Here is a 25,421-nt window from a genome sequence, read left to right on the forward strand (position 1 = left end):
GTAAAGCCTGGAGGTGCTAAAACAGGCTTTCAAATTCGGAGGGATTCTAAAAATGTACATACAATACTGGTACCAAGTGCTGTTAGTACAAGTAATGTTGATGCACCAATTGTCGCAATACATTTAAGGGAACAACCAAAAAAAAAAAACTATTTACCTTTGTATGCATAGACAGGGGGAGGGGATAGGATGTGGTGTCGACTGGAACTATCGGAGGGGGGGGGTGTTACCTTGATTGGAAAAGGTGGGTGTATCATTACTGAACTACCTGATACCAAAACATAACAAGGCTTTAACACAATAGTGCATTTAATAGGTTTTCATGCCCATATTTATTTATTGTCCTGTGTAAAAATAAAAATAAATCATAATGCAGAACGATAAATCCCAGTTCAGTTCCGAGAAAACTGTTTTTCAAGTTTGTTTCTTTACAGTGACACTTGCTTCATGAAACCGACTTGACAGTTTTGTCAGCTAAGATTATGGTTAAATATTTCCTCCTTCTTTTTCACACTTTTGCAACAGCAGGTAGGCTAAGAATGGATTGCATGAGGACAAGGCAGCCGTTATTAAAATTTTAAAAAAAAATTAAACACAAGAGACCTGGGTGAGTTAGGATGCCACTGTACTACACCAAAGGAGACACATACCTCTGGAACCAACCGGGTGCAGAAAACAATACAAACTGAATCAGTTTTACATTTTATCTTGTGCTTGCTCTTGGCATTTCAAATGCTGTTGCAGCTGCAAAAACAGCAGCGGCTTCAAACATACAGATTTAAATAGATCAGTCATAACAAGTTCACAAGTCCTGAAAAGCAATGTGCTTCTTGTACATCTGCACAGCGAGAGCTGTCACAAGAGTTTAAAAAAAAAAAAAAAAAAAACCTTTGTGCCATCATATAAAATATACCAAATAATGAAATGTGCTATAATCTTCGTAAAGTGCATAGGAAATGTGATGGGCAGACTGCACGAGACAAGGAATCCTTCTGACTGTCCACAGCAGGTAAGCAATCCCCATCATTGTCACACAAGAGTGCTTAAGTCCTGTCCCAGAAGGACTATACTCACCGAGAGATTAGTTGTGTCAAGAAACCGCCAGCTATTGTATTTCATCTCCCTTCTGCCAAACAAGATGGCCGGATGCCTAGTTGCTGAAAATAGTGTATGTTCCGTCTCTGACAGATGACATAGGATCCTTGCCATTTGTTTTTGCAGACTTCAGATTTAAACCTAGGCCTTGAGAAGTCAATGCCTAGCAAATGAGCTCTCTGTCGTCAAACTTGAATATCTATAGTGCGTATCCTCGTCACTAAAATGGTACACCATTATTTTTTCTGTTCAAGATATTTGACAGCCTTCATCTGAAATGTCTTGCCCTTTTACCCCTTAACATTTTTTTTAATCAGCATTTCAAATATATAAAACTATGCCAAAAACAGAGGAAAACAGCAATAAATCAGTGGTGACATTTCAGTTGATGAAATATGTACAGTGCATGCCATTATCACTTTGCTATTCTAATGCCAATACCATTTTAATTATATCTGCCTAGCTGGATAATCCATTTTGTTGGTTCTTACACAGTCTAATGAATGAATAAATAATCAAGTCAGATCAATAAAATATATATTTTTAAATCTTTTTGGGTGGAACGAAAATGCATATAAAAACTTTTTTACTTTTTTAAATAAAAAGGCTATGCTGTTTAAGTTGTTTTGATCAAAAATATACATACAATCACAACATTTCAAATATATAGATATTCATAAAGGTTTGCAAAACATTCAACTGATCTTATTTACAATGCACACAAAGCTCTTGCCACACACACTAGTTTAAACAGCAGAAGTTCCCAGGAGAATCCTCTTCAAACTGGTCAAGAAAACATCTCCCTCCCTTACAGAGAAACAAAAATACATCAGGTCGTGTCTTTTCAGGACACAGAGTGCAGCTAGCCACTAAGGAGAACCACTAACAGAAGAAGAGGGAAAATTAGTGCACTAACTAATTTGCTACTACTGTCCCATCTAGGGATCCATTTTAAGACATCCTTCATTCATTCCAGATTCATTTTTAATCAAGTAAATCTGAGGAGGAATGATGTGTAAGTTTCTCGTAGATGGTCCATAAGGTCCATGATCTTCCATGTTACTCTTCACCGCCCTCTTCACAGTCTTGGATCCAGTTTCCCATTAATCAGACAAGTTTTCAACCTGGTGTATGTTTTTAGATCTCACTTCCTTCTTGTCAGCTAATGTCAGAATTTCAGTTCTATTAAAAGCTCCTCTACCACAAAGCTGGAGTGTGACGGTCACGCCGAGGCAGAAGAGTCGCACTCATCTGCAGACTCTGTGAGGGCAGGGTAGGGACGGGGCTGGTCCAGGTTCACATAAGTGACTTTGAGGCTGATATAGTGCTCCCCCTCTAGGCCTGAGAGAATCTCCCGCACATCGCAGACGAGATTAGCGAAGGTGGGCCGCTCTTCGGGCTCTGGGTCCCAACAGTGAAGCATGATAGTATACCTACAGATACAAGAAGCAAAATTAGATAAATCCTCCTGCACTCAAACATATTAACAGCTTTCACATACAATTGAATTCAATATATTCACCAAACCTTTTATGTTTTGGCGTTTTCTTTTTGTATTGCCAATATGTTGAAACAATGAGAGGAACAGTTAGGGTAAGTACTTGTATACAGTGAGGGAAAAAAGTATTTGATCCCCTGCTGATTTTGTACGTTTGCCCACTGACAAAGAAATGATCAGTCTATCATTTTAATGGTATGTGTATTTTAACAGTGAGAGACAGAATAACAACAAATAAATCCAGAAAAACGCATTTCAAAAAAGTTATAAATTGATTTGCATGTTAATGAGGGAAATACGCATTTGATCCCCTATCAATCAGCAAGATTTCTGGCTCCCAGGTGTCTTTCATACAGGTAACGAGCAGAGATTAGGAGCACTCTAGTCACCTGTCCACAGAAGCAATCAATCAATCAGATTCCAAACTCTCCACCATGGCCAAGACCAAAGAGCTGTCCAAGGATGTCAGGGACAAGATCGTAGACCTACACAAGGCTGGAATGGTCTACAAGACCATCGCCAAGCAGCTTGGTGAGGAGGTGACAACAGTTGGTGTGATTATTCACAAATGGAAGAAACACAAAATAACTGTCAGTCTCCCTCAGTCTGGGGCTCCATGCAAGATCTCACCTCGTGGACTTTCAATGATCATGAGAACGGTGAAGAATCAGCCCAGACCTACACGGGAGGATCTTGCGCCCGCAAGGTCCCCCTGCTCAAGAAAGCACATATACAGGCCCGTCTGAAGTTTGCCAATGAACATCTGAATGATTCAGAGGAGAACTGGGTGAAAGTGTTGTGGTCAGATGAGACTAAAATCGAGCTCTTTGGCATCAACTCAACTCGCCGTGTTTGAAGGAGGAGGAATGCTGCCTATGACCCCAAGAACACCATCCCCACCGTCAAACATGGAGGTGGAAACATTATGCTTTGGGGGTGTTTTTCTGCTAAGGGGACAGGACAACTGCATCACATCAAAGGGACGATGGACGGGGCCATGTACCGTCAAATCTTGGGTGAGAACCTCCTTCCCTCAGCCAGGGCACTGAAAATGGGTCGTGGATGGGTATTCCAACATGACAATGACCCAAAACACACAGCCAAGGCAACAAAGGAGTGGCTCATGAAGAAGCACATTAAGGTCCTGGAGTGGCCTAGCCAGTCTCCAGACCTTAATCCCATAGAAAATCTGTGGAGGGAGCTGAAGGTTCGAGTTGCCAAACGTCAGCCTCGAAACCTTAATGACTTGGAGAGGATCTGCAAAGAGGAGTGGGACAAAATCCCTCCTGAGATGTGTGCAAACCTGGTGGCCAACTACAAGAAACGTCTGACCTCTGTGATTGCCAACAAGGGTTTTGCCACCAAGTACTAAGTCGAAGGGGTCAAATACTTATTTCCCTCATTAACATGCAAATCAATTTATAACTTTTTTGAAATGCATTTTTCTGGATTTTTTTGTTGTTATTCTGTCTCTCACTGTTAAAATACACCTACCATTAAAATTATAGACTCATCATTTGTTTGTCAGTGGGCAAATGTACAAAATCAGCAGGGGATCAAATACTTTTTTCCCTCACTGTAAGTGTTGGAAACATAAAGGATCATTTGAGTGTTTCAGTTTATTCACCGTATGCCCCTCTTCCTGCCAATACAAATGTGTTACTCATCAGATCCAAAGAGAATCTCAGTGCTCCTGAACACTGACATGATACTGTGAAGTTTAATAATAAACCAATGTCCACTTGAAAGTTTGAGACAATGATGAATCTATACGGTGAGATCATGAAATACATTTTTGAAGATTATTTGTCTCCCGAGTAACCCATACACATGTCTCTCAAGTATTCCAGGGGTGTTATTTATTTCCATGTTAGAAAGTGATCATTAACTTTTGCTACTGAGATTGATGTAGTTTAGACTGCTTTGGGCAGCTTTTGAAATACAGTGGATCATTGAATTGACCTTTTGTGCACCATTTTAGCCACTTCATAAACGGTTAGCAATTTCTTTCAGTTAAAATGGAAAAACACCGGGTGTCATTCGGAAACCTGACAGCTAGAACTCAGGCGAACAGCTTAAGTGCAGCTTAGCCATTTCTTTCTGATTTTGCAACACACTTTTTCCTCTTTCAATAAGCAATTCGGTAAATGTTTTGAAAAAGCAGGACACAGCAGGAGGATGTCATATGTAAAAGGAAAAATCAACAGGATTAGTGAGGGAGGCTTGAGAAAGTTTACTTTCAAAAATGTCTGAAATGATTTGACTACATTCAGATGCACTTTAAAAAAAAAAAAAAAAAAAATCTCCACTTGATACCTATGGTGTTTAGCAACTTCCTCAGATATTTTGGGAGTACACTTACAGTGGATCTGGGCAGTACTGAGGCTGTGGCAGTCTGCGGCCCTTCAGGAGGTAGTGAGTGATGTCGTAGGGGTCTACCTCAGGGTAGGGACTCGCTCCTCTCGTCAGCATCTCCCACATCAGAACACCAAAGGACCACTACACAGAGAAGAGCAGCAGATTGACATATGGAGCAACTTCCCTATTCACACTGGTTACGTGTGTGTGTTTGTGTGTGTGTGTGTGTGTGTGTGTATGCGAGTGTGTGAAATTGTGTGAAATAACTTTTGTCCTCCTTCACGTGGGACTCCAACAAAAGTGAATTTACCCCAGAAATGTATACAGAAACTTTGCAGTTGGAAAGCCATATCAGCCCAATTTGTGTTAATAGGGAATCAAGCCCCTACACAACTGAAATTAATCAGCCTTTGACAACTCAAAGAGAAAAAAAAATCTGTTACTGATAACTATTATCTTCTTAATTATTGATTAACATTTTAAGGTTTGATGGTTATTAGAAGTGAAGAAGGAGCAATAAAAACATCCTGTGCCGGCCCAGGTTTTTCAGTAGGAGCTGTGTTCCTGATATATAAACTTTGGTATATTGGTAAATCCTGCGGGAGTGTGAACTGTAATTACAATTTACAGGATGTAAATCTGAGGTGCATATAATCTATATAGCATGGTACAGAGACAAGTCAATTTACCATGTTAACATTAAAAGTGATACAGCGCCCTCTTCAGAATGGAAAGTGTGTCTGCAGCTGGGCAGAGTACCTTTTCTTAAGGCAAAGCAGTTGTGAGAAAATTGATTGTTATAGAAAGGTCCCCATTTAATACTGAAATGTCAAATAATCCCTGTTCTTACCACGTCAGACTTGGTGGTGAATTTCTGCGTCTGCAGGCTCTCGATTGCCATCCACTTCACTGGCAGCTTGGCTTTCCTGTGGTCTTGAACGCTGTAGTATTCCTTATCAAAGACATCTCTTGCCATGCCAAAATCAGCCACCTTTACAGTGTAGGACTCGTCCAGCCTGTCCAATCAATTGGTGATTAGAGTTGGCCATTTTGATACCGCAATCAGAAGGATGATCATACATATTTATAGTAAATTAATTCCACTTATAACAGCTTTGCACAGAGAAATAAAAGTGTAGTGAAGAGGTGATTTCAGTCAGTTTGTTAGCACTTCATGTTGTATGACCTGAAGTAAGATTACAGTATATCAAAATCACTCCCTGTCTATTTCAATTTCAAATGTATTTCTGTAAATGCACAAACGGTGCTTTCCTTCAGAATACATTTCTATGCATAAGGCTGACCAGTCCACAAAGCCGACACTGTGACCAACAGCAGGGCTCCACCTCAGTAAAGGTGAGCTGGTGCCTTGTAGGGGGAGACCGTTAATTGTTTTCTATCAGGAAAGAATTAACTCACATGCAGTTCCGCGCGGCCAAGTCTCGGTGAACAAACTTCTTCTGTGCCAAGTACTCCATCCCCTTGGCAACCTGCAGTCCAAAGCCAATCAGGTCCTTCACTGTGGGATTCTGGGAGGGCAGACAGGGCATGAGAGGAGAGCTTAGAGACTGCCATTCAGAAAGAAAATTATAGATTGTTGAAAACCACAAGTTCACCTCTTATTTTTCAACATAAGAAAAAAATGCCCTTGGTGCGTCCCTGCCGTGCTCACCCTCTGCTCGGAGCGGATGAAGTGGCGCAGGTCCCCGTGCTTCATGTAAGGCAGCACCACCAGGGGCAGTCCCTCGTGAGGCAGCAGAATGCCCAGCAGGGAGAGGACATTGCAGTGGTGGAAGCCCTTCATCAGGATGCCTTCCTTCAGAAACTGCTCCACCTCCTCCACGTCAGTGATCCCTGCAACAACAGCTTCACTGCTTAAGGCCGATTTATATTTCTTTGTAAGTACACGTATGCGTCTCTGTGTAGAAACACAGAGCAGGAGTTTGTGTGTAAGCGTAGCCCGCAGAGGTCCGCAGATGCGCTGACACGCATTATTATTTTTGTCATTTAGCTGACGCTCTTATCCAGGGCGACTTACATTTTGTACCCATTTATACAGCTGGGCATTTTACTGGAGCAAGTGAAGTACCTTACTCAAGGGTACAACAGCACTGCCCCACCCAGGATTTGAACAACCTTCCAGTCATGAGTCCACTGACAAAGAAATGATGAGTCTATAATTTTAATGGTAGGTGTACTTTAACAGTGAGAGACAGAATAACAACAAAAAAATCCAGAAAAATGCATTTCAAAAAAGTTATTAATTGATTTGCATGTTAATGAGGGAAATAAGTATTTGACCCCTTCGACTTAGTACTTGGTGGCAAAACCCTTGTTGGCAATCACAGAGGTCAGACGTTCCTTTTAGTTGGCCACCAGGTTTGCACACATCTCAAGAGGGATTTTGTCCCACTCCTCTTTGCAGATCCTCTCCAAGTCACTAAGGTTTCGAGGCTGACGTTTGGCAACTCGAACCTTCAGCTCCCTCCACAGATTTTCTATGGGATTAAGGTCTGGAGACTGGCTAGGCCACTCCAGGACCTTAATGTGCTTCTTCTTGTGTGTGTGTTTTGGGTCATTGTCATGCTGGAATACCCATCCACGACCCATTTTCAATGCCCTGGCTGAGGGAAGGAGGTTCTCACCCAAGATTTGACGGTACATGTCCCCGTCCATCGTCCCTTTGATGCGATGCAGTTGTCCTGTCCCCTTAGCAGAAAAACACCCCCAAAGCATAATGTTTCCACCTCTATGTTTGACATAGGCAGCATTCCTCCTCCTCCAAACACGCCCAGTTGAGTTGATGCCAAAGAGCTCGATTTTGGTCTCATCTGACCACAACACTTTCACCCAGTTCTCCTCTGAATCATTCAGATGTTCACTGGCAAACTTCATACGGGCCTGTACATGTGCTTTCTTGAGCAGGGGGACCTTGCGGGCGCTGCAGGATTTCAGTTCTTCACGGCGTAGTGTGTTACCAATTGTTTTCTTGGTGACTATGGTCCCAGCTGCCTTGAAATCATTAACAAGATCCTCCCATGTAGTTCTGGGCTGATTCCTCACTGTTCTCATGATCATTGAAACTCCACGAGGTGAGACCTTGCATGGTGCCCCAGACTGAGGGAGACTGACAGTTATTTTGTGTTTCTTCCATTTGTGAATAATCACACCAACTGTTGTCACCTTCTCACCAAGCTGCTTGGCGATGGTCTTGTAGCCCATTCCAGCCTTGTGTAGGTCTACAATCTTGTCCCTGACATCTTTGGACAGCTCTTTGGTCTTGGCCATGGTGGAGAGTTGGAATCTGATTGATTGATTGCTTCTGTGGACAGGTGTCTTTTATACAGGTAACGAGCTGAAATTAGGAGCACTCCCTTTAAGAGAATGCTCCTAATCTCAGCTCGTTACCTGTATAAAAGACACCTGGGAGCCAGAAATCTTGCTGATTGATAGGGGATCAAATACTTATTTCCCTCATTAACATGCAAATCAATTTATAACTTTTTTGAAATGCATTTTTCTGGATTTTTTTGTTGTTATTCTGTCTTAAAATACACCTACCATCAAAATTATAGACTGATCATTTCGTTGTCAGTGGGCAAACGTACAAAATCAGCAGGGGATCAAATACTTTTTTCCCTCACTGTATAAACTTTTGCATGTCACTCCATAAAAAGCTATACATAACATTATTTAAGATGAAGAGTCTATATAAATTCATTAACATCCACTAGCTATAAAGCATTGGGCTTTGAAAATTTAGTACTTGTACCTAATTATTCACCTGTGAAAGTAAAGTTCCGGGCAATTAGGTTCTCAAAAATGGATATGAGTTTCTTGCATGTAGTAAGCTGTACTGCCCTTAATTTACTGCCATTATCAATCCCATTTATTATACTACATAAATCAATGTCTTATGCCCTTAATAAAGTTGTATCTTGCTTACTTTGCTCTCAATCCAAAAATATTGCTTCCAATTATTCATCTGTCCCAAGATGCTCCCCAGATCACTACAATCTGACGTGTTTATACAATATACTGGCTATATGTCAGCAAAGTTAAAGCTCCTCGGCACTCAAAGGATATAAATATGAAAAAGCAGATGGACTCACTGTTCAGTGACTTAACAGCACAATGGATTTCTCTATTCTTGGGGTCCGTTAAATAGCCATGGTAAACTGTCCCAAAATGGCCTGAAGAGAAGACAGGAAAATTATTGCAGATGTCCGCTAAAACACAAGATCCGCGTACGTTTATCAACTCTCGCACAGAGCAACAATCTTTTATTATTAACCCAATAATATGTATGTCATGGATATCCGATAATGCAGTATCTTATGATGTATACACATTACAAAGACTTTCAGTAATTCATACATTTTAAAAGCCAATGACATCTTATTCAGAATGTAAACAGTACAGCTGATTTTAATCGGACCAGTTTAAATCGCACAAATTTATCCTGAAGGAATAAAGACAGCTTTCAAAACAAATGGGAAAGAAAAAAAACTGACAACACATATAGCGCAGCATTAGACAATGTCAACAAATTGTACTGAAGGTTTAAACCCTTTGATTCTCCTAAATTATTTTGATAACATTTATTTTCAAAGTATTAACTTAAAACAATGAGAGCGCACCCTTTCCAATGATTTGGTCCCGGTGCACATTGAGCATCTCAGGTGGGATCAGCACATCTTTCACCTCTTCCAAGAGCTCTGGCCGGAAACTGCTGATGGAGATCTTCTCATTGGGCATGAGGGGCATCAGGCTGGCATCAAAGTTGGCAGTGTAGACCAGGCCTGGGAACACCACTGACCCTGCACTGGGGTTGAGGACAAAGTCCGGAGCTACAATGCAGACACATGTGCAGGGTCAGCTGTACTGTGACCATAAAAAAAACATACAGTATGAAGAAAAATATGATGGTCACTTTTGAACTGGTTAGCCATATGCAACTTTCCTCAGAACAGTTTTTCTCAAAGATCACCATGACCTCATATGGCCACATAACATAAATGTTTTTTAATGGAAAGAAAAAACATGATTAGAAGTACAGCAATAAACCTTACCTTCCCTGTAATCACCCATTGGAGAGAGGTCCAACTGACTGCCTGTTCTGTTGTGATTAGTGCTGCGAATGTGAGACAAGCGCAACTCTGCTTTTGGTACTGCAAAATGAAAGAACAAAAACAAACAAACCACCACACCCAAAAAAACAATTAAGATCAATGGTGAGACAAAACAACCCATTTACCACATTAATACAGCTCTCCAGTAAACCACAAATATAAATGTATTACACCATTTAGTTTGTCTATGTACAAAACCCCCCTGCTTTGTAAATTATAATCAGCAGGTGTGTCGAATTCTTAGAGAAAAGATCAACTCTCCTTAAATATTAACATAAAAAACTAACAAACTAACAAAAATTACATATTTTACCTTTCTTCTTCTTTCTTAAGTGTTTCATCACCAGGAAGGCAAGTACAGCCCCAACCACCAGAGCCATGATGATGCCCAGCGCAATGCCCAGCACAGGCTGATTCTGATTGACAATCACCACTTTCCCCAGGTCCTGCAGCTTGCCATTGATGTAGATCTGAGGAAAACAGATAATTGAAATGGATGATCTTCATCAATGTTTTTTTAATTATTTTGTTCATTAATTTCCTACTTGTTGTATACAAACGTGTGCATTTCTTCTTACTGATTCTTCACTGTGGTTTCTGCTTCTCCCACAGAGGATCTCTCTCAGATCTCAATTGCAAGGAGATGTTGTGAAGCATTTGAATATAACCTCACCTTCACTGGTAACCCTTCACTGGTGATGGTGACGTTCTTGGGAATTCTGCAGGTGATTTCATTGTCCAGGACTTTAGCATTGCAATCTACTCCTCCCACCGTCATTACAATTTTCATACATTCGCTGACCAAGTTCAGCTTCTTGTGCTGAAAAACAACATGAGTTTTTGAAACTTTCACGCTTGTCATCTTTGGTTGCGTTTACTGCATTTTAGGGCAGTTGCAGTTTAGAATTACTTTTTCTAATATCTACCTTAATAAAAAAAAAAGTACTGATCATAAACAATTTGCTCATCCAACAGAATATTGCATTGACAATTCTGTTCCCTAATTCAACAATGAACTTATTCTTCCTTATATTGGGCTTTGCAGAATGCCCTCCAGGTGCCTACAGTGAAGCACAATTCTTCAGTTTACTTACATGTAATGACACCTCATCTTGACCAGGATGCAAACGCAGGACATTGCCTTCCTGTTCAAAGGGGATGACCTCTGTGGCAGGGTGGTATATAAACTCCTTCTTCCACAACCCAACAGCTCCATCCATATTAAAAGACAGCACCCCCTCCTCCGAATCCTCTCTGATTGTTAAAGAGGGGGTATTACACACCATCTGCATGGGGCTCGATGCAGTAGCGCACACCTGTATGAAAGTCAGGACAAACCCTTCTTCACTCACTTAAAGTATCACACAAGTAATTACCAATGTTGGACAGCTTACTATACTACTTATTATCTTGTTTTACATGTCATAGATAGCTTAATGTGTTGCTGACTTTTCAAGTTTCTAAATCAGCAAGCAATGAATTTTAACACTCTCCAAGTATTTTGACAGCATCATTGCCATTTGAGTTTAAGATTAATGTGATAAATATTTTATATACATTTATATTTTCTTTAAACAAACAATGAACGCTAGTTGCAAGAAAAATTATCAGCTCTGTAGCTAGTTCACACACTTATGAATTGCAGGGCATCTCATGGAGTTAAATAGAAGGTGCAACTAAATGATATTAAATACAGTAGAAGTTGAGAAAAAAATCTATATCTATACACAGTACCGAGTAAAAGTTTTAGGCAGGTGTGAAAAAATGCTGTAAAGTAAGAATGCTGTCAAAAATGTTAATAGATTATATTTATTTATAAATTTTATTTATCAACAAAATACATATTTGGTGTGACCACCCTTTGCCTTCAAAACAGCATCAGTTCTTCTAGGTACTTTCACAAAGTCAGTGATTTTGTAGGCATATAATCAGGTGTATGATTAAACAATTATACCAAACAGGTGCTAACGATCATCAATTCAATATGTAGGTTGAAACACAATCATTAACGGAAACAGAAACAGCTGTGTAGGAGGAATAAAACTGGGTAAAGAACAGCCAAACTCAGCTAACAAGGTGAGGTTGCTGAAGACAGTTTACTGTCAAAAGTCATACACCAGGGCAAGACTGAGCACAGCAACAAGACACAAAGTAGTTCTACTAAAGCCCTGCACGGGCCTCAAATATAGGCCCTAGCCCGGCCCTGGCCCGAGACGCTCAGGCCCCAGCTTGGCCCTTGTCCGACAGCTGATCACAATCTCGGCCCGAGTCCGACTGGAGCCCATGTTTTTTTTTTTTTTTTTTTCCATTACACAGCCTATACTACTGTTGCAGCCATTAAAACAATTCAGTTTTGTTTTTAATGGCAAAGTAGTTATTTATTTTCGTTTCTTTATTAAGTTAATTTAGAAAAATGTTTGGAACATTTTTTGTTTGTTAAATTAAAGTTTTTGTTTTTTAAAGTGACAACCAAGCGGCCAGCGGCTGACAGTGAGTTGATCACGTTTGATCAATTCAGCCTCTCAAATCAACACTTGATTTTCCTACAATAAAATCCATAGATATAAAACACTTCAAGCATATCACACAATGTTAGTTTAAATGTTTATTATCACTACCACAGTAAAAAGGCATTTTTGACAAGCTGACCAGACTGCTCTGCTGCTCACAACGGCATGCGGAAAAACGGGGACGGGGACACTAACACCGTGCGAGCCGGTCTGCACAGGCACGGTAGCATGCTCTCGTGTCATGCGTGTCAGTGTGATAGGTTATAAAATGTCTTTCTAGGTTTGTTTAACCATCATCAACTTCTCATAGTTTCTTTTAATTAATTAATGTCTAAAATATAAAAAGGAGGAGGAGCCTAAAACAGGCCCAATGCCCGGCCCGCGTGTGAACTATGGCGTGAAAATTGGCCCGAAGCCCGGCCCGAGGGGTGTAAATAAGTCGGGGCCCGTCGGGCTCAGGCTGAAATGCAGGGCTCTAAGTTCTACTGCATCAGCAAGGTCTCTCCCAGGCAGAAATTTCAAGGCACACAGGGGTTTCCAGATGTGCTGTCCAAGCTCTTTTGAAGAAGCACAAAGAAAAGGGCAACGTTGAGGACCGTAAACGCAGTGGTCGTCCAAGGAAACTTACTGCAGCAGATGAAAGACACATCATGATTACTTCCAGCAGTGCCATTTGCTCAGAATTGGCAGAAAACAGTGGGACCCTGGTACACCCATCTACTGTCCGGAGAAGTGTGGTCAGAAGTGGCCTTCATGGAAGACTAGCAGCCAAAAAGCCATACCTTCGACGTGGCAACAAGGCCAAGCGACTCAACTATGCACAAAAAAACAGGAACTGGGGTGCAGAGAAATGGCAGCTGGTGCTCTGGACTGATGAGTCAAAATTTGAAATATTTGGCTGTAGCAGAACGCAGTTTGTTCGCCGAAGTGCTGGAGAGCGGTACACGAATGAGTGTCTGCAGGCAACAGTGAAGCATGGTGGAGGTTCCTTGCAAGTTTGGGGCTGCATTTCTGCAAATGGAGTTGGGGATTTGGTCAGAATGAATGGTCTCCTCAATGCTGAGAAGTACAGGCAGATACTTATCCATCATGCAATACCATCAGGGAGGCATCTGATTGGCCCCACATTTATTCTGCAGCATGACAATGCCGAAAGACATTAAGAACTATCTTCAGCATAAAGAAGAACAAGGAGTCCTGAAAGTGATAGTATGGCCCCTACAGAGCCCTGATCTCAACATCGACTCTGTCTGGGATTACATGAAGAGAGAGAAGCAACTGAGGCTGCCTAAATCCACAGAAGAACTGTGGTTAGTTCTCCAAGGTCTTTGGGCCAACCTACCTGCCAAGTTCCTTCAAAACCTGTGCAAGTATACCTAAAAGAATTGATGCTGTTTTGAAGGCAAAGGGTGGTCACACCAAATATGGATTTGATGTAGAGTTTTCACTTTGCATGTTGTTACTTGATAAATATAATCTATTAGCATGTCTATTTTTGACAGCATTCTTACTTTACAGCATTTTTTCACACCTGCCTAAAACTTTTACACAGTACAGTATATCTATACATCTCTTTCTCTCCAAGGTTAGAGAATGAAATCAGAATGGCAGCAATGTGAGAACACACATGACAAATTGTATACAATGGCAGGAGTAACAGCTGCATGCAAGTATTTAGTTTTGAGAGCTTTATTGAGTTTACTTCACACCTTTATCTGCTTAGACAGCTGATTATTAACAGCTGCAACTGTTTTGTACCATTTTCACTTCCTGTGCTGCCATATTTGTTTATACAACTTGCCTCTGAAATTGAATGATAAACCCTGCATGAAATAATGTAATAATGAAGGTAAGAGAGAAAGCACAGTCTGTCCTTGCCAAAAAAAAGAAAAGAAAACTTGATGGATTAATACATGCCATCTACAAATGACACTATGTGATTCTGGATTAATAATACAGAGTGTTAATATTAACATTATGCAGTATGGGATGATAGATAAATGCACATTTTGGATAAATGTATCCTGAGATTACCGTAGTCTTTAGGCTGTTGTCAGTCTTGTCACTGGGCTCAAAGATTATGACAGTCTTGTAGACGGAATCCAGATCAGTGCCTTTGATAATTATGTTTGACCCTCTGTATTATGAAGGATAAGAGAGAAATGCTGAAACTGCTAAACAGAACTCATTGTTCATAAAAAACAAAAACATTTGCATTATGAATAAAATTAGAAAAAGCCCTGTAAATCTTTAAAGCAAGGCAGGCAAAGTGTCTGATTTGTTAAGTTTAAACGTCAAGGAATCTAGACTTATGTTCAGTGCAGGGGTGTGTAATTGAGGCTGCTGTCTGTCTGTCACCTACAGCTGTGGGATAATTGCCAAATAAGGGTGTTTTTAACTGCATGTAGGTTCTCAGTAGGTGATTCTCTTGCAGTTTCCAGAGATGTCAGATAGACAGCACCAAACAAGCTTAAAACCTGAATGTGGCTGTGGTGGACTAATTAATGTAAAGAACTTGTCAGGATTTAAGACAGGACTACAAAAACAATACAAGCACATTACATAAACAGTTGCAGAAACATGTGGTTGTGTATAACGTAATATATTTCACAACTTTGCTGCTTGCTCTTTATGAGAATTTCTATTTAGTTACTTAGTGTCTACTTCTGTATATATTTGTATTCAGTTACAACAGATGACAAAATAAAACCAAACTGAAAAGGGCAAAAACCATAACATCAAAAAAGTGAATTACCTAAACTCACAATTCAGGTAATGATATTAATCATTAGAAAAATGGGAGGGGTTAGGGGGAGACTGTAGTACTTAATAAGGTTAAAAAGATGAAATGTTCCAAATGTGCCATTAATCTTGCCGTACTTTAAACTTCAACAAACACTTCTACGGTTCCTGATAGCATATACAATAGGAGCTGTGTCCCTGCTTGGCAACAACTAGTATGAAAAAAAACATCAGTAAATGGTCACTCCCTACTCTCTACTGTTTCCAATCATGATTGTAGACACACCCATTGTCTTCAGGTTTTCATTGCAAATAAGCTGTTTATTACTGTAGCTAACTGAACATTAATTCAACCATTTGATTGATTAAGTACTTCTTAAAACAGGAATGTTTAATACTGCGTAATTCCCTGGTTGCATACATCATTCATGGGTAATGTATTAGGATTTGTTTAGACAGTCATATAGTGGAGTAAGAATGTATTAAGCGGAGGATAGACTAAACAGAGTCCTGTTTTGCAGCCACAATCATACAACATGGGGTGTCTGAAAGTAAGCACTGAGCGTAGAAAATTGTCAAAAAGAATCTAAGAAAATAGTTAAATTATGGGTTTCATTAGACATAGGAAAATAACTAATTTGCAACAAAAAAACATGAGACACTGTCAGGTGACTGGATATAAAAACACTGTCCTATTGCATACGACTCCCTTGTCTAATAGCATGCAGGACTCTGAAAAAAACATAAGCGGTTATTCAAAACATTGTTGCTTTTAAACCAATACTATACAATACAATGAATAAACCACAATGATCTTGATAGCACTGTGGGCTGTGCTTTTATTGGGGTACTCCATTTGCTGAAGCCAAGCAAACGTTAGTGTCAACATCCTTGACTAAACACACCTGCTAGTTCTTGGGCTGAAAACAAGCAGCAAGAAACGTACTTGTCAAAGCTGCAGTCTGGAAGCACTTCAGTTATGGTCGGAGTTTTTTTATAGTGGAAGTCCTTGATGGTAGGCACCTGAGATTCATCGATCCTCACCTCCAGATTAGCACTTTTCACATTGGAAACAGGGGGTGACACGCAGACAATTGCAGAGCTGTTCACTTCTGTAGGTAAAACACTGAAACAGACCAACAAAACAGAAACGTTTTGGAATATTTTAAATCCATGTAACTTAATTTTAACAACTTAATTTTCAATTTTATTTTATTTTTGTAACTACCAAAACCATTTATTTTGTGGTTTTATTATTAATATCATATTCATGATATGCTCCTCCCCAGAGCCAGGGGGAGGTAAATTAATGAGCGAAGCACCTGACCTGCTCCAGCCAAGAGATAAATCCCACCTCGATAAAACAGGAAACAACAAGACTTCCTGTTGAGCAGAGGCAAGGAGGAGTGCTAGAGACCCCCCACAGTGTCACAATATATATTAACAGAAACTCCAATTTGTACAAATTGTCAAAGCCATTTATAATGTGATCCTCTCGAGAATATACAAAATGCTCACTATCTAAATAAATACAAGACCAAAAACCATTATTTAGAAAGAAAATTAGTAAAGTGTTGTACATAGTATTTTAAGAGTTAAAGACATTTTCCGATCTTCCCTGGTGTAAATATTTCAAATCACTATGCAGAGTTAATCCTAAATGAAAAACACTAAGGACAAATAGGTAACTGGATGAACAACAACTAAGCCAGAGACTGAGTGTACTTTTAAATGATTATAGGAATAAGATGTACATAGGGTAGAAGCTCTCGTAAACATGGGTTCTATTGAGAAAAATGCTGGCCTACGATATTGGCCACAAACACCCATAAATCCACTGTACAGATGCTTTATCATAGTGTCAGTGGCCTTACCTTATGATTTTACATTTGATCCCATCCAGGGTGACATTTCTCTGATTTCCTGTGTTCAGGTAAGGCCCAGTAACAGTGATCTTGGTTCCGCCTACTATGGGTCCAAAGTCTGGCAGGATCTCAGTGATATTGGGTACCTGGACAAAGAGGACCAGCCATAAACTTGCATGATACAGTAGAAAACACTGAGCTACTGATATGTACTGCCTGTTCAGACCATAATTTAAAGATAAGGCATGACCTGCTAGTTTTGCTAAGTGCTGTACTTTGCATGTCAGTGGCACTTCTTACATCGGAGTCTTATTCCTAATTATGTCCTTCACAGGGTAAATGTTACTTGATGGAACTGATATGAAACACTGTGATTTTGAAGCACTGCAACCATTTTCCTTTGTTAGTTTTTAAATACATTTCAAAATAGAAATAGCCTTCAGGAAAGTGTGTGGTTCTTAAACATTAGGAGAAATATATTCCATCTGATGACATCAGTGTTTTAAACTACCCTATCTCTAAATGGTGGCAATTTATAGATTGTGATTTGACTTTAATAATTTAATTTAAAATAAAGAGTTATGATGTTGACTTACTAACATTTACTGGGTCTTTATTTGCACTTTATGGCACTAATGGTACTTTAGGTGATTTTAGTAATATATTTCAGAGTTGCACAATTTTTCTTTGTCTGATTAAATCAGAAGTGGCACTGGTTTAGAGTGCTGTTATTTGCTCTTCAAACCACAAAAATAAAGGCAAGCCTTAAATATTACCACAAATGTGAATCCATCGATTTGGGCCTTCCCCTCAATAGAATATGGACCTTCAACTTTCCCTTCGTGTACCTCCACAGTGATCTGGAGAGGCTGAAAGAGCTCAGTGGCTCCAGTTTGAAGCCTGCAGATCAGCCTAGGAAAGCAAAAGAAAACTGACAGATGATCCCTCTTGTGATAAATCCACTTCCACTGTTGCATCACAATATCATTGGGTGAACACTACCAAATTCAAGGTTACATGTGGTTCATGTACCACCAATTTGGTATTTATAACATTTTTATGGTCTTCATGTACAACTTAATTTACATTCACTTTTCTTTTCTTTCTGTGTCAGCTAGCCCACTCATAGATTTGGGATGACACTGGAGGACAGAATATTGATGTAGATATGAAAGAGTAGTAGTTCAACTATTGATCCCTGTATAATTACACAAACTACCCCATCCTAGATGCAAACCATCACTCTATCCCTGTTTTTTAAATAAATGCAGGTCCCTTGCTTCATTCAGCCCTAAAGACTCACTGTGAGCTGTTGCTCTTGGCCGGCACCACTTCGCAGACCGTCTCTCCCACTCGCACCAGGTGAGTTTCTGGCTTTATAGCACGACGCTGAGGGGACTGGAAATCCCAGCCGCACAGTCTCAGCTCAGTCTTGCCATCAGGGGGAGCCATCTTTGGGAAGAACTGCAACAACGAGAGAAATCAAGACAACCAAGGAGTTGAATCTGTGAGAACGAAGCGAATACTGCATGTTTGAAACTAGGGTTCATCCACAGTTTCCAGTCATACCTGAGTGATGACAGGTGGACAGGATTCATCCCTCCACATGGTGGAGCACTCATGCTTCCAGGTGCAGACCCCATCACACCAACCACAGCTCATGAACTCTGGGGCCGTGAGGCACGTGTTGCAATTCAGAAAGTGGCGGCAGCCCGGTCCTTTCTTGGGCACCTTGATTACCTGTCAGTCACAAGGTAGACTGGAGTCAAGGACCCACCACAATTACTACTGTTTTAGTTGAACAACAATAATTAGGAGCCAGGTTGGGAGTGTGTGTGTGGGGGGGGGTGGTGTTATTTGTATGATTGAGATAAATCAGTAATATGGCTTGTCAATGGCTACAGTTTAGCAGTTATCACCAATGATGAGTGCAAGTTAAAAAAATATAGGCTACACTTAATTTGGATCATGACCTTTACATTCTATGGAATTATTGAAAATTAAAAATAGGCATGATCAAAAGTTTAAAGTGGATGAAGTACCTTGTTTCCAACAACAAAAAGCAAGGAATCTGCTAAATACTCAGAGGCTATTGAAGACACTTGTTGGTTTTCTGCCAGGGAATAATTTGCAAAGATAATTGGACTTGATCTTCTTAAGACAAACTGTAAAACAATCAAAACAGACACATTGGTTAACAATGTGTATTCAATAAATATTATTAGTCACAAATATTGATTTTAATATGGATCTTGAGAAACTCCTGAACTTAGCTGCTATTCTGTAGTAGCAGGTAAAAATGATATTGTAGAAACAGCTTTTTTTAATCGGTATGAAATCTTTACAGTTTGGTACTCTATCTATACGTATGCATATTTAGTCTATTAGTCTAGTTTACATACACTTAGTGTAAACCTGGCCTGCGACAATGCAAAAAACATGCAAATGATTTCCATTAGGGAAAAAAAAAAATAACATGATAAAGGAAGCCTGTGAACATTTTGAAAAGGTACAGGATTACTTCTTTCAAAATCTATGAGTGCTTTGGGATTTTCAGTTAAGTAAAAATGGTCTACTAAGCAACTCCAATACTGAGAAATCACAGCACGTCTTCCCAGAACTTTTGAAGAGAATATTTCACTAACCCCTACACACACACCGAGGTTCATGTAAAGCCAAAGGATGACAAAAGCCCATCCTTGGTAGGATATGGACTAATGAATGCCTCAGCTTCCTGGGATCATTATACCTGAAGAAGTCTTCCATCTGAGGTCCCTATGTGGGCAACAGTTTTGTTGTCAATGGGGGTGACCAAGACAGATGTCAGCAGCACATTCTTCATGTTCCCGTTGAAGAGGTCCACTCTGTAGTAGGGCTGGGACACCATAGTGGGCTGGTCCATGCAGCTCATTTCGTTATCCATCTGATGACACAAATGAAGGAAGGACTAAGACACACAACAGGCAGACACATAACTATGACTATTATACTTAGAAACCTAATGTTTAATTGGTTATAAGAGCTTTTTCTTAAGATATCTATTTCCAAAATGTACTGATGGACCTTGTATTGCTACCTTTTTTGTATTTCACCATTTCCTTGTAGTTCCTTGTATTTTTGTGGCACAATGAAAATTAAAACTATTGATTGCTGTTATGTAAAATGAAGCAGGTGTATATGCAAAACAGGTGTATATGGTACGTAACCATAGAAGGCTACACTATATCAACATTAAACCTGTCATTACAGAGGCTAAACTATTTAGAACAATAACAATGCAATGTAAACAATTTAGTGCATACGTGCACACATTGGTATCAATCCATTTGAGTTAAACTAGTTTGTAAGAAAACTTCAGAGACTGAAATGGCTTAATTAGATGTTTTAGGAAATGTATGGGAGATAATGAGTGTACAATGAACACTCATGAGAGATGTCAGTCACTATACAATCAGAATTCATGAGGCCTAAGGGAGCTGGTGTGCCTGTTAAGTCACAGTGACTAAAACAGTTGCCCAACTTAAATATGAACACCAACTTTAAGTCACGTTTCAGGATACATTTCAAACCACATGAAGAAATTCACTAGAACACTGTGTACAATTATTACTAAAACTATTTTCAAGTGTGTAATCTCAATTTAAGAATTGAGTAACAGAACGGGAAACAAACAGCAGGTATTTAGGTATCTTGGCAACCACACATGACTGTTTTTTATTTTGTTTTTTTTAGGTGCACTGGATTCTTTTATTGAGGAACAGAAACCTTCTCTGTTATTATTTGTTTCCCTAGCAACTGGTCTACCTCCAGCCCACGTTCTCATGACTAAAGAAGATCTTCCCACCTAAAGAGTTGGCAGCTGGGGATTTGGTTCATTTCTGCACACTGTCCTTAATTCCACATAGTAGGACATCTTGTCACTCAAATGTCTTGCTATTACTGTTCATGTCTTGGGTGACTCAAAGGTTTTCACAGTTAAGGGCTGTGTGTCAATGCAGATATATAGCTACATACCACAAACACACCAGCTGGACAAATTACTGTTTTTGTAACATATACATTATATATATATATATATGTATATATGTATGTATATATATGTATGTATATACATATACATATATACATATATATATATATATATATATATATATATATATATACACATACATATACATATGTATATACATATACATATACATATGTATATACATATACATATACATATGTATATACACATATACATATACATATGTATATACACATATACATATATATATATACACATATACATATTATATATATATATATTACAATTTTTAAATAAAATAAACCCAACAATGTGATGTTCACTTAGCTTTACATGTTTTTGGTGCTATTAAACAAACAAATATATTGTTTCCTCAAGGTTTCCTGTAATCTTTGGTTCAGGGTGTAATAATATCACCATAGGTTTCCAAGACACTCTTTTTACCACCACAAAAAATTATGTGTTATTAAACAGTTATTTTAGGTGCAGGAAGTCTTTAAACTAACTAGTTATTACTAAAATAACAGTAAAATAAATGTACTTTAACCTCACCAAAAGTTAAAAGGTCAAAGTTGATGACCAAACCCTCAATAGCTAATTCTCCAGTCAATGATAGACATTGTCAGACATCAATTGCTCCTGAAATGTTGTAAATACAAAGTGCACTATGTATACTTTTTCTATTGATTTTCAACCCAACATTTTCAGAATTGTGCAACAATCAGAGGGAGAGATCCTGGTCTCCTAGTGACACAAAAGGTTTCAGCAAACAATACAACGATAGCTGCCTCAGGTGAGCAGGCGGTGTTTCCTCTGAAGTATCTCTTTGGAGCAAACTGCTGTATCAGTAGGAGGGGGTGGAGTTGCTGCAGGAAGGAAAGATCGCATGGTACCAACCAGTTAAGCCACTAGAAAAATTCAGGATGAGATACTTGAACAGACTCGTATATAGGGCACAGATTACGCACTTCTGAAGAGCTGACAGCTAAAGAGGTGTGTTCTCCAGCAAGCAAGCTGGGAGAAAAGATGCAACAGCCAAAATTCCCTACAGGAAATGGGCTTGGGAGCACAGGAAAGCCCTTTATCACAGCTGTGTTGTACCCTGAAGTATGTTCCAAGGCCCGGGACTCTTCAGTTCCAGCTGCTCTGCATCCTCTTCACCAAGAGCAGTAACTGCCTGGACCAGAGCCGAGTCAGGTGGTCACACAGAGCAGCAAAATTAGGTTTTCCGAGTGCTTCCACGAACACAGTGTTCCAGGTGTTTTTGTTTTGTTTTGCTTTCAATAGCTGAAACACTGAGCAACACAGAACAGATGCTTCACGTTTTGTGCAGTTGTAAAAAGGCTGTGTGAGCACCATGTGTTCCTGTGGTACAGTAGGATTCCTGCAGTGTCATTAGACACTCATCAGCACCACTTACAAAAGCCTTTTTTTCCCCTCAAACAACTACTTCAGGAATTCCCCATTCCAGGCATCATGAATCTGAAACGTTCACATCAGCTGCTCATTTCTTAGAGATTAATTTAATCAACACTGACGCCTCACTAAATCTGTACCCTCCCAAAAAACTGCAGTTGTGAGAAATGGTCTGTCAGTGAGCCTGCTCCAGCTTGCCTTATTTCCTGGTTTGTAGCAAAGCCAGGACACATTCTCAGGTTTTTATCCAGAATCTACTGGAATTAGATGTGTCAGTCTCTATACATGCATGCATGTATATCATACGTTATCATACATTTACATGGCATTTTATAACTGGTTTCCATTTTAGTCCTTTATAACACCAAGTTTAGCATTCAGAATACAGAATAATTTCTGCTTTCTGTCATGGTGAATATGTAGGTTATTACAGTCACTTCCATTTAAATTACACAGCTCTATTTCCACTTAAATGGTATAAAAAAAAAATCAGTAAATAAAATATTACAGTATGTTAAACATGATTATACTCTAAAACCACTTGATACTCACTCAATTTTGTGTTGTACTGTACTACATTAATGATAGAGAGTTTGAGAGGGGAACAATAAATACAATATAGAAAAGTAAATGCATTTTAATACCATTCATGATTCAGTTTCTGCACTTTTGTAGCATTGCTGTGATCAGCAAAGATTAAGTTCCTCAATCCCGATTGTTTAAGGTATAGTCTCACAACTACAGTCTGAAACATACAAATCTGAGCTCCCTGCAGCCTAGTCCTGTGCCATAGTTCATTTTCTATTAATCATCACTTTAGATGATTACTACTTTCAGAGTAGTTCAACATGAAATAAATACAGGAAAATACACAGTTGGAAATATCTATAATAACCCAAGTATTCTTTAAATGTCACAAGAAAAATATGGAACGGCTTTTAGTTTCCATGGTGTTTCTCAGACACCAGACAGTAAACATGAGCCTATGCTGTGTCAACAAACAAGAAAACCTACATTTAAGTCATATCCACCACACCTGTTCCACTTCATAATAAGTAATAACTTCCTGGCTGACAATAACTGCCATAATTCCAATGGGTATTTCTATTTTTATTACAACCACCTATGAAACAATGTGTTTAGTTCCCACCGGCAACATACACTAGTTAACATTTGACTTCCAATTTCAACTACGGTTTGTTTCTGGAATTGTGGCACCTTGAAGTAGTAAAGCCCAGTGCACTTCCAGAACACCTTGAAGTACTAAGGCACAGTGTATTTTCAGAAAATAAAAGGCTATCAGAAAAAAGAAAAAGAACGACATATCATTCAAGTAATAACAGCATCACAGATAAGCTGATTACCTACAGAGCAATTTTAAAACATTTCACTTTCCAACAGAATTATGTTTAAACATGACATGCTTTCAAGGCGATCTTTGCTCATTTGTCAAACATAACAAATGCCAATGTCCTTTTCCGTTCCATCTGTGAAAACAAGGTCAGACACCAGGTCATACAAAAGGTTTGGCGCGTTTCCAAATCATGCTTCCCATTTTGCCTTTTTTTGTATGTAATGTTCAGCATGCATTAAGTGAGGCTTTTTAAAGTTATTTTTCCACCCTCTTAAAGCTTCAATAGTTTAAGTGCTGCCATTAAAAATCAAGCAGTTGAACTTGGCATTTCTTACATGCAGTTGCCTCTGGGAATAGTCACTTAAGGTTAATAGTATAAGACACCCCCCTTTCTCCATGTTCCACTATGCTGCTTTGAGAGTTCTTATCCAATAGCACCATTAAACGCTCCCTGAAGTCTGTGAGATAATGCAGTGACACAGGGTGTTAAGAATCCTCTCTCAAAATCTCCAAGAACCTTTTGTCTTCTCGTGTGTATTCATGCAAGGTTGATATGAAATATATAATAAATAATAAAATAAAAGAGATATCACAAGACACCAACAAAATAACAAAGGGTGTCTACATAAATATTGTAGTGTATTAATATTGTGAATAATGGATAATGGATTTTTTTTTTTTCATGAATCCTCTTAAGGAAGAATGGTAGTGATTGCATCTCTCTATTAGCAATGACTCTCACTTTGCAAACTGAGTGCTTTCTAAAAGACCAGTTCAATCACTGTTCAAATGTAACCTCGATAAAGCACAGAATGATGTTTGGCACTACACAGAAAAGTCCACATCAAACAGACACTAAACTCTAAGACAACACGGTGCCTTTATCCTCTTCTAGGAATCAATATCTCCTCTGCTAAGGGATATACCAGCAGGTACCATTTCATTTGTATTTCACAAATGTCTGTGACTAATATTCACCCAGCTAAGCGTTTCATTTTGAGCTTGTCTCTACATAAGTATCTTGAATTTCCCTCAGATTGAACCACTCCCTCTGCATTCCTGAAATTCATGGCTTATCCTGCAGATCATCACTGAGTGGACCTTGCTTCACAGGTGAGAATGGTTTGTTTTATCCGACTGCTTCTCAGTCCAATTCAGGCCACACCTGTCTGAATTTCCTTGAATGACAAGAACATGTAGGAAAAATGTCTTGTCTATTCCACCAGAAAAAGGACATTTGAAACCTACCAAACAGTGTAAAAGTGTAATCTATGATGTGTCCCCTTTACATTGGAGTATCTCATGACAGATTCAGATAAGTGTTTATTGAAGATGCTGTCACTGGCTTAGTGGAAAACATACTAATACTAAAAAAAAACTTAAAAAAAACCCGGAAACATAATTCACATGGTTGAAAGGGC

General features: G+C 39.2%; 1 protein-coding gene across 1 annotated transcript in view; it reads right to left on the reverse strand.

The window, feature by feature from the left end:
- Positions 1-304: 304 nt before the first annotated feature.
- The window catches only part of mst1rb (macrophage stimulating 1 receptor b), a 33,296-nt gene continuing 8,179 nt past the window's right edge, over positions 305-25,421 (reverse strand). Inside the window, exons 3-21 of the mRNA XM_066698131.1 lie at positions 19,950-20,123; positions 19,243-19,365; positions 18,770-18,940; positions 18,504-18,664; positions 17,977-18,112; positions 17,210-17,346; positions 16,282-16,461; positions 14,628-14,730; positions 11,178-11,399; positions 10,757-10,903; positions 10,397-10,553; positions 10,024-10,122; positions 9,592-9,801; positions 9,064-9,144; positions 6,624-6,805; positions 6,371-6,480; positions 5,802-5,967; positions 4,956-5,092; positions 305-2,528 (exon numbers count right to left, since the gene is read on the reverse strand). Of these exons, the coding sequence (XP_066554228.1) occupies positions 2,318-2,528; positions 4,956-5,092; positions 5,802-5,967; positions 6,371-6,480; positions 6,624-6,805; positions 9,064-9,144; positions 9,592-9,801; positions 10,024-10,122; positions 10,397-10,553; positions 10,757-10,903; positions 11,178-11,399; positions 14,628-14,730; positions 16,282-16,461; positions 17,210-17,346; positions 17,977-18,112; positions 18,504-18,664; positions 18,770-18,940; positions 19,243-19,365; positions 19,950-20,123 (2,907 nt within the window). The 3' untranslated portion in view covers positions 305-2,317. The remainder of the gene's footprint in view (positions 2,529-4,955; positions 5,093-5,801; positions 5,968-6,370; positions 6,481-6,623; positions 6,806-9,063; positions 9,145-9,591; positions 9,802-10,023; positions 10,123-10,396; positions 10,554-10,756; positions 10,904-11,177; positions 11,400-14,627; positions 14,731-16,281; positions 16,462-17,209; positions 17,347-17,976; positions 18,113-18,503; positions 18,665-18,769; positions 18,941-19,242; positions 19,366-19,949; positions 20,124-25,421) is intronic.

The sequence above is a fragment of the Amia ocellicauda genome, chromosome 3 (genome assembly GCF_036373705.1).
Source record: "Amia ocellicauda isolate fAmiCal2 chromosome 3, fAmiCal2.hap1, whole genome shotgun sequence".
Classification (NCBI taxonomy): domain Eukaryota; kingdom Metazoa; phylum Chordata; class Actinopteri; order Amiiformes; family Amiidae; genus Amia; species Amia ocellicauda.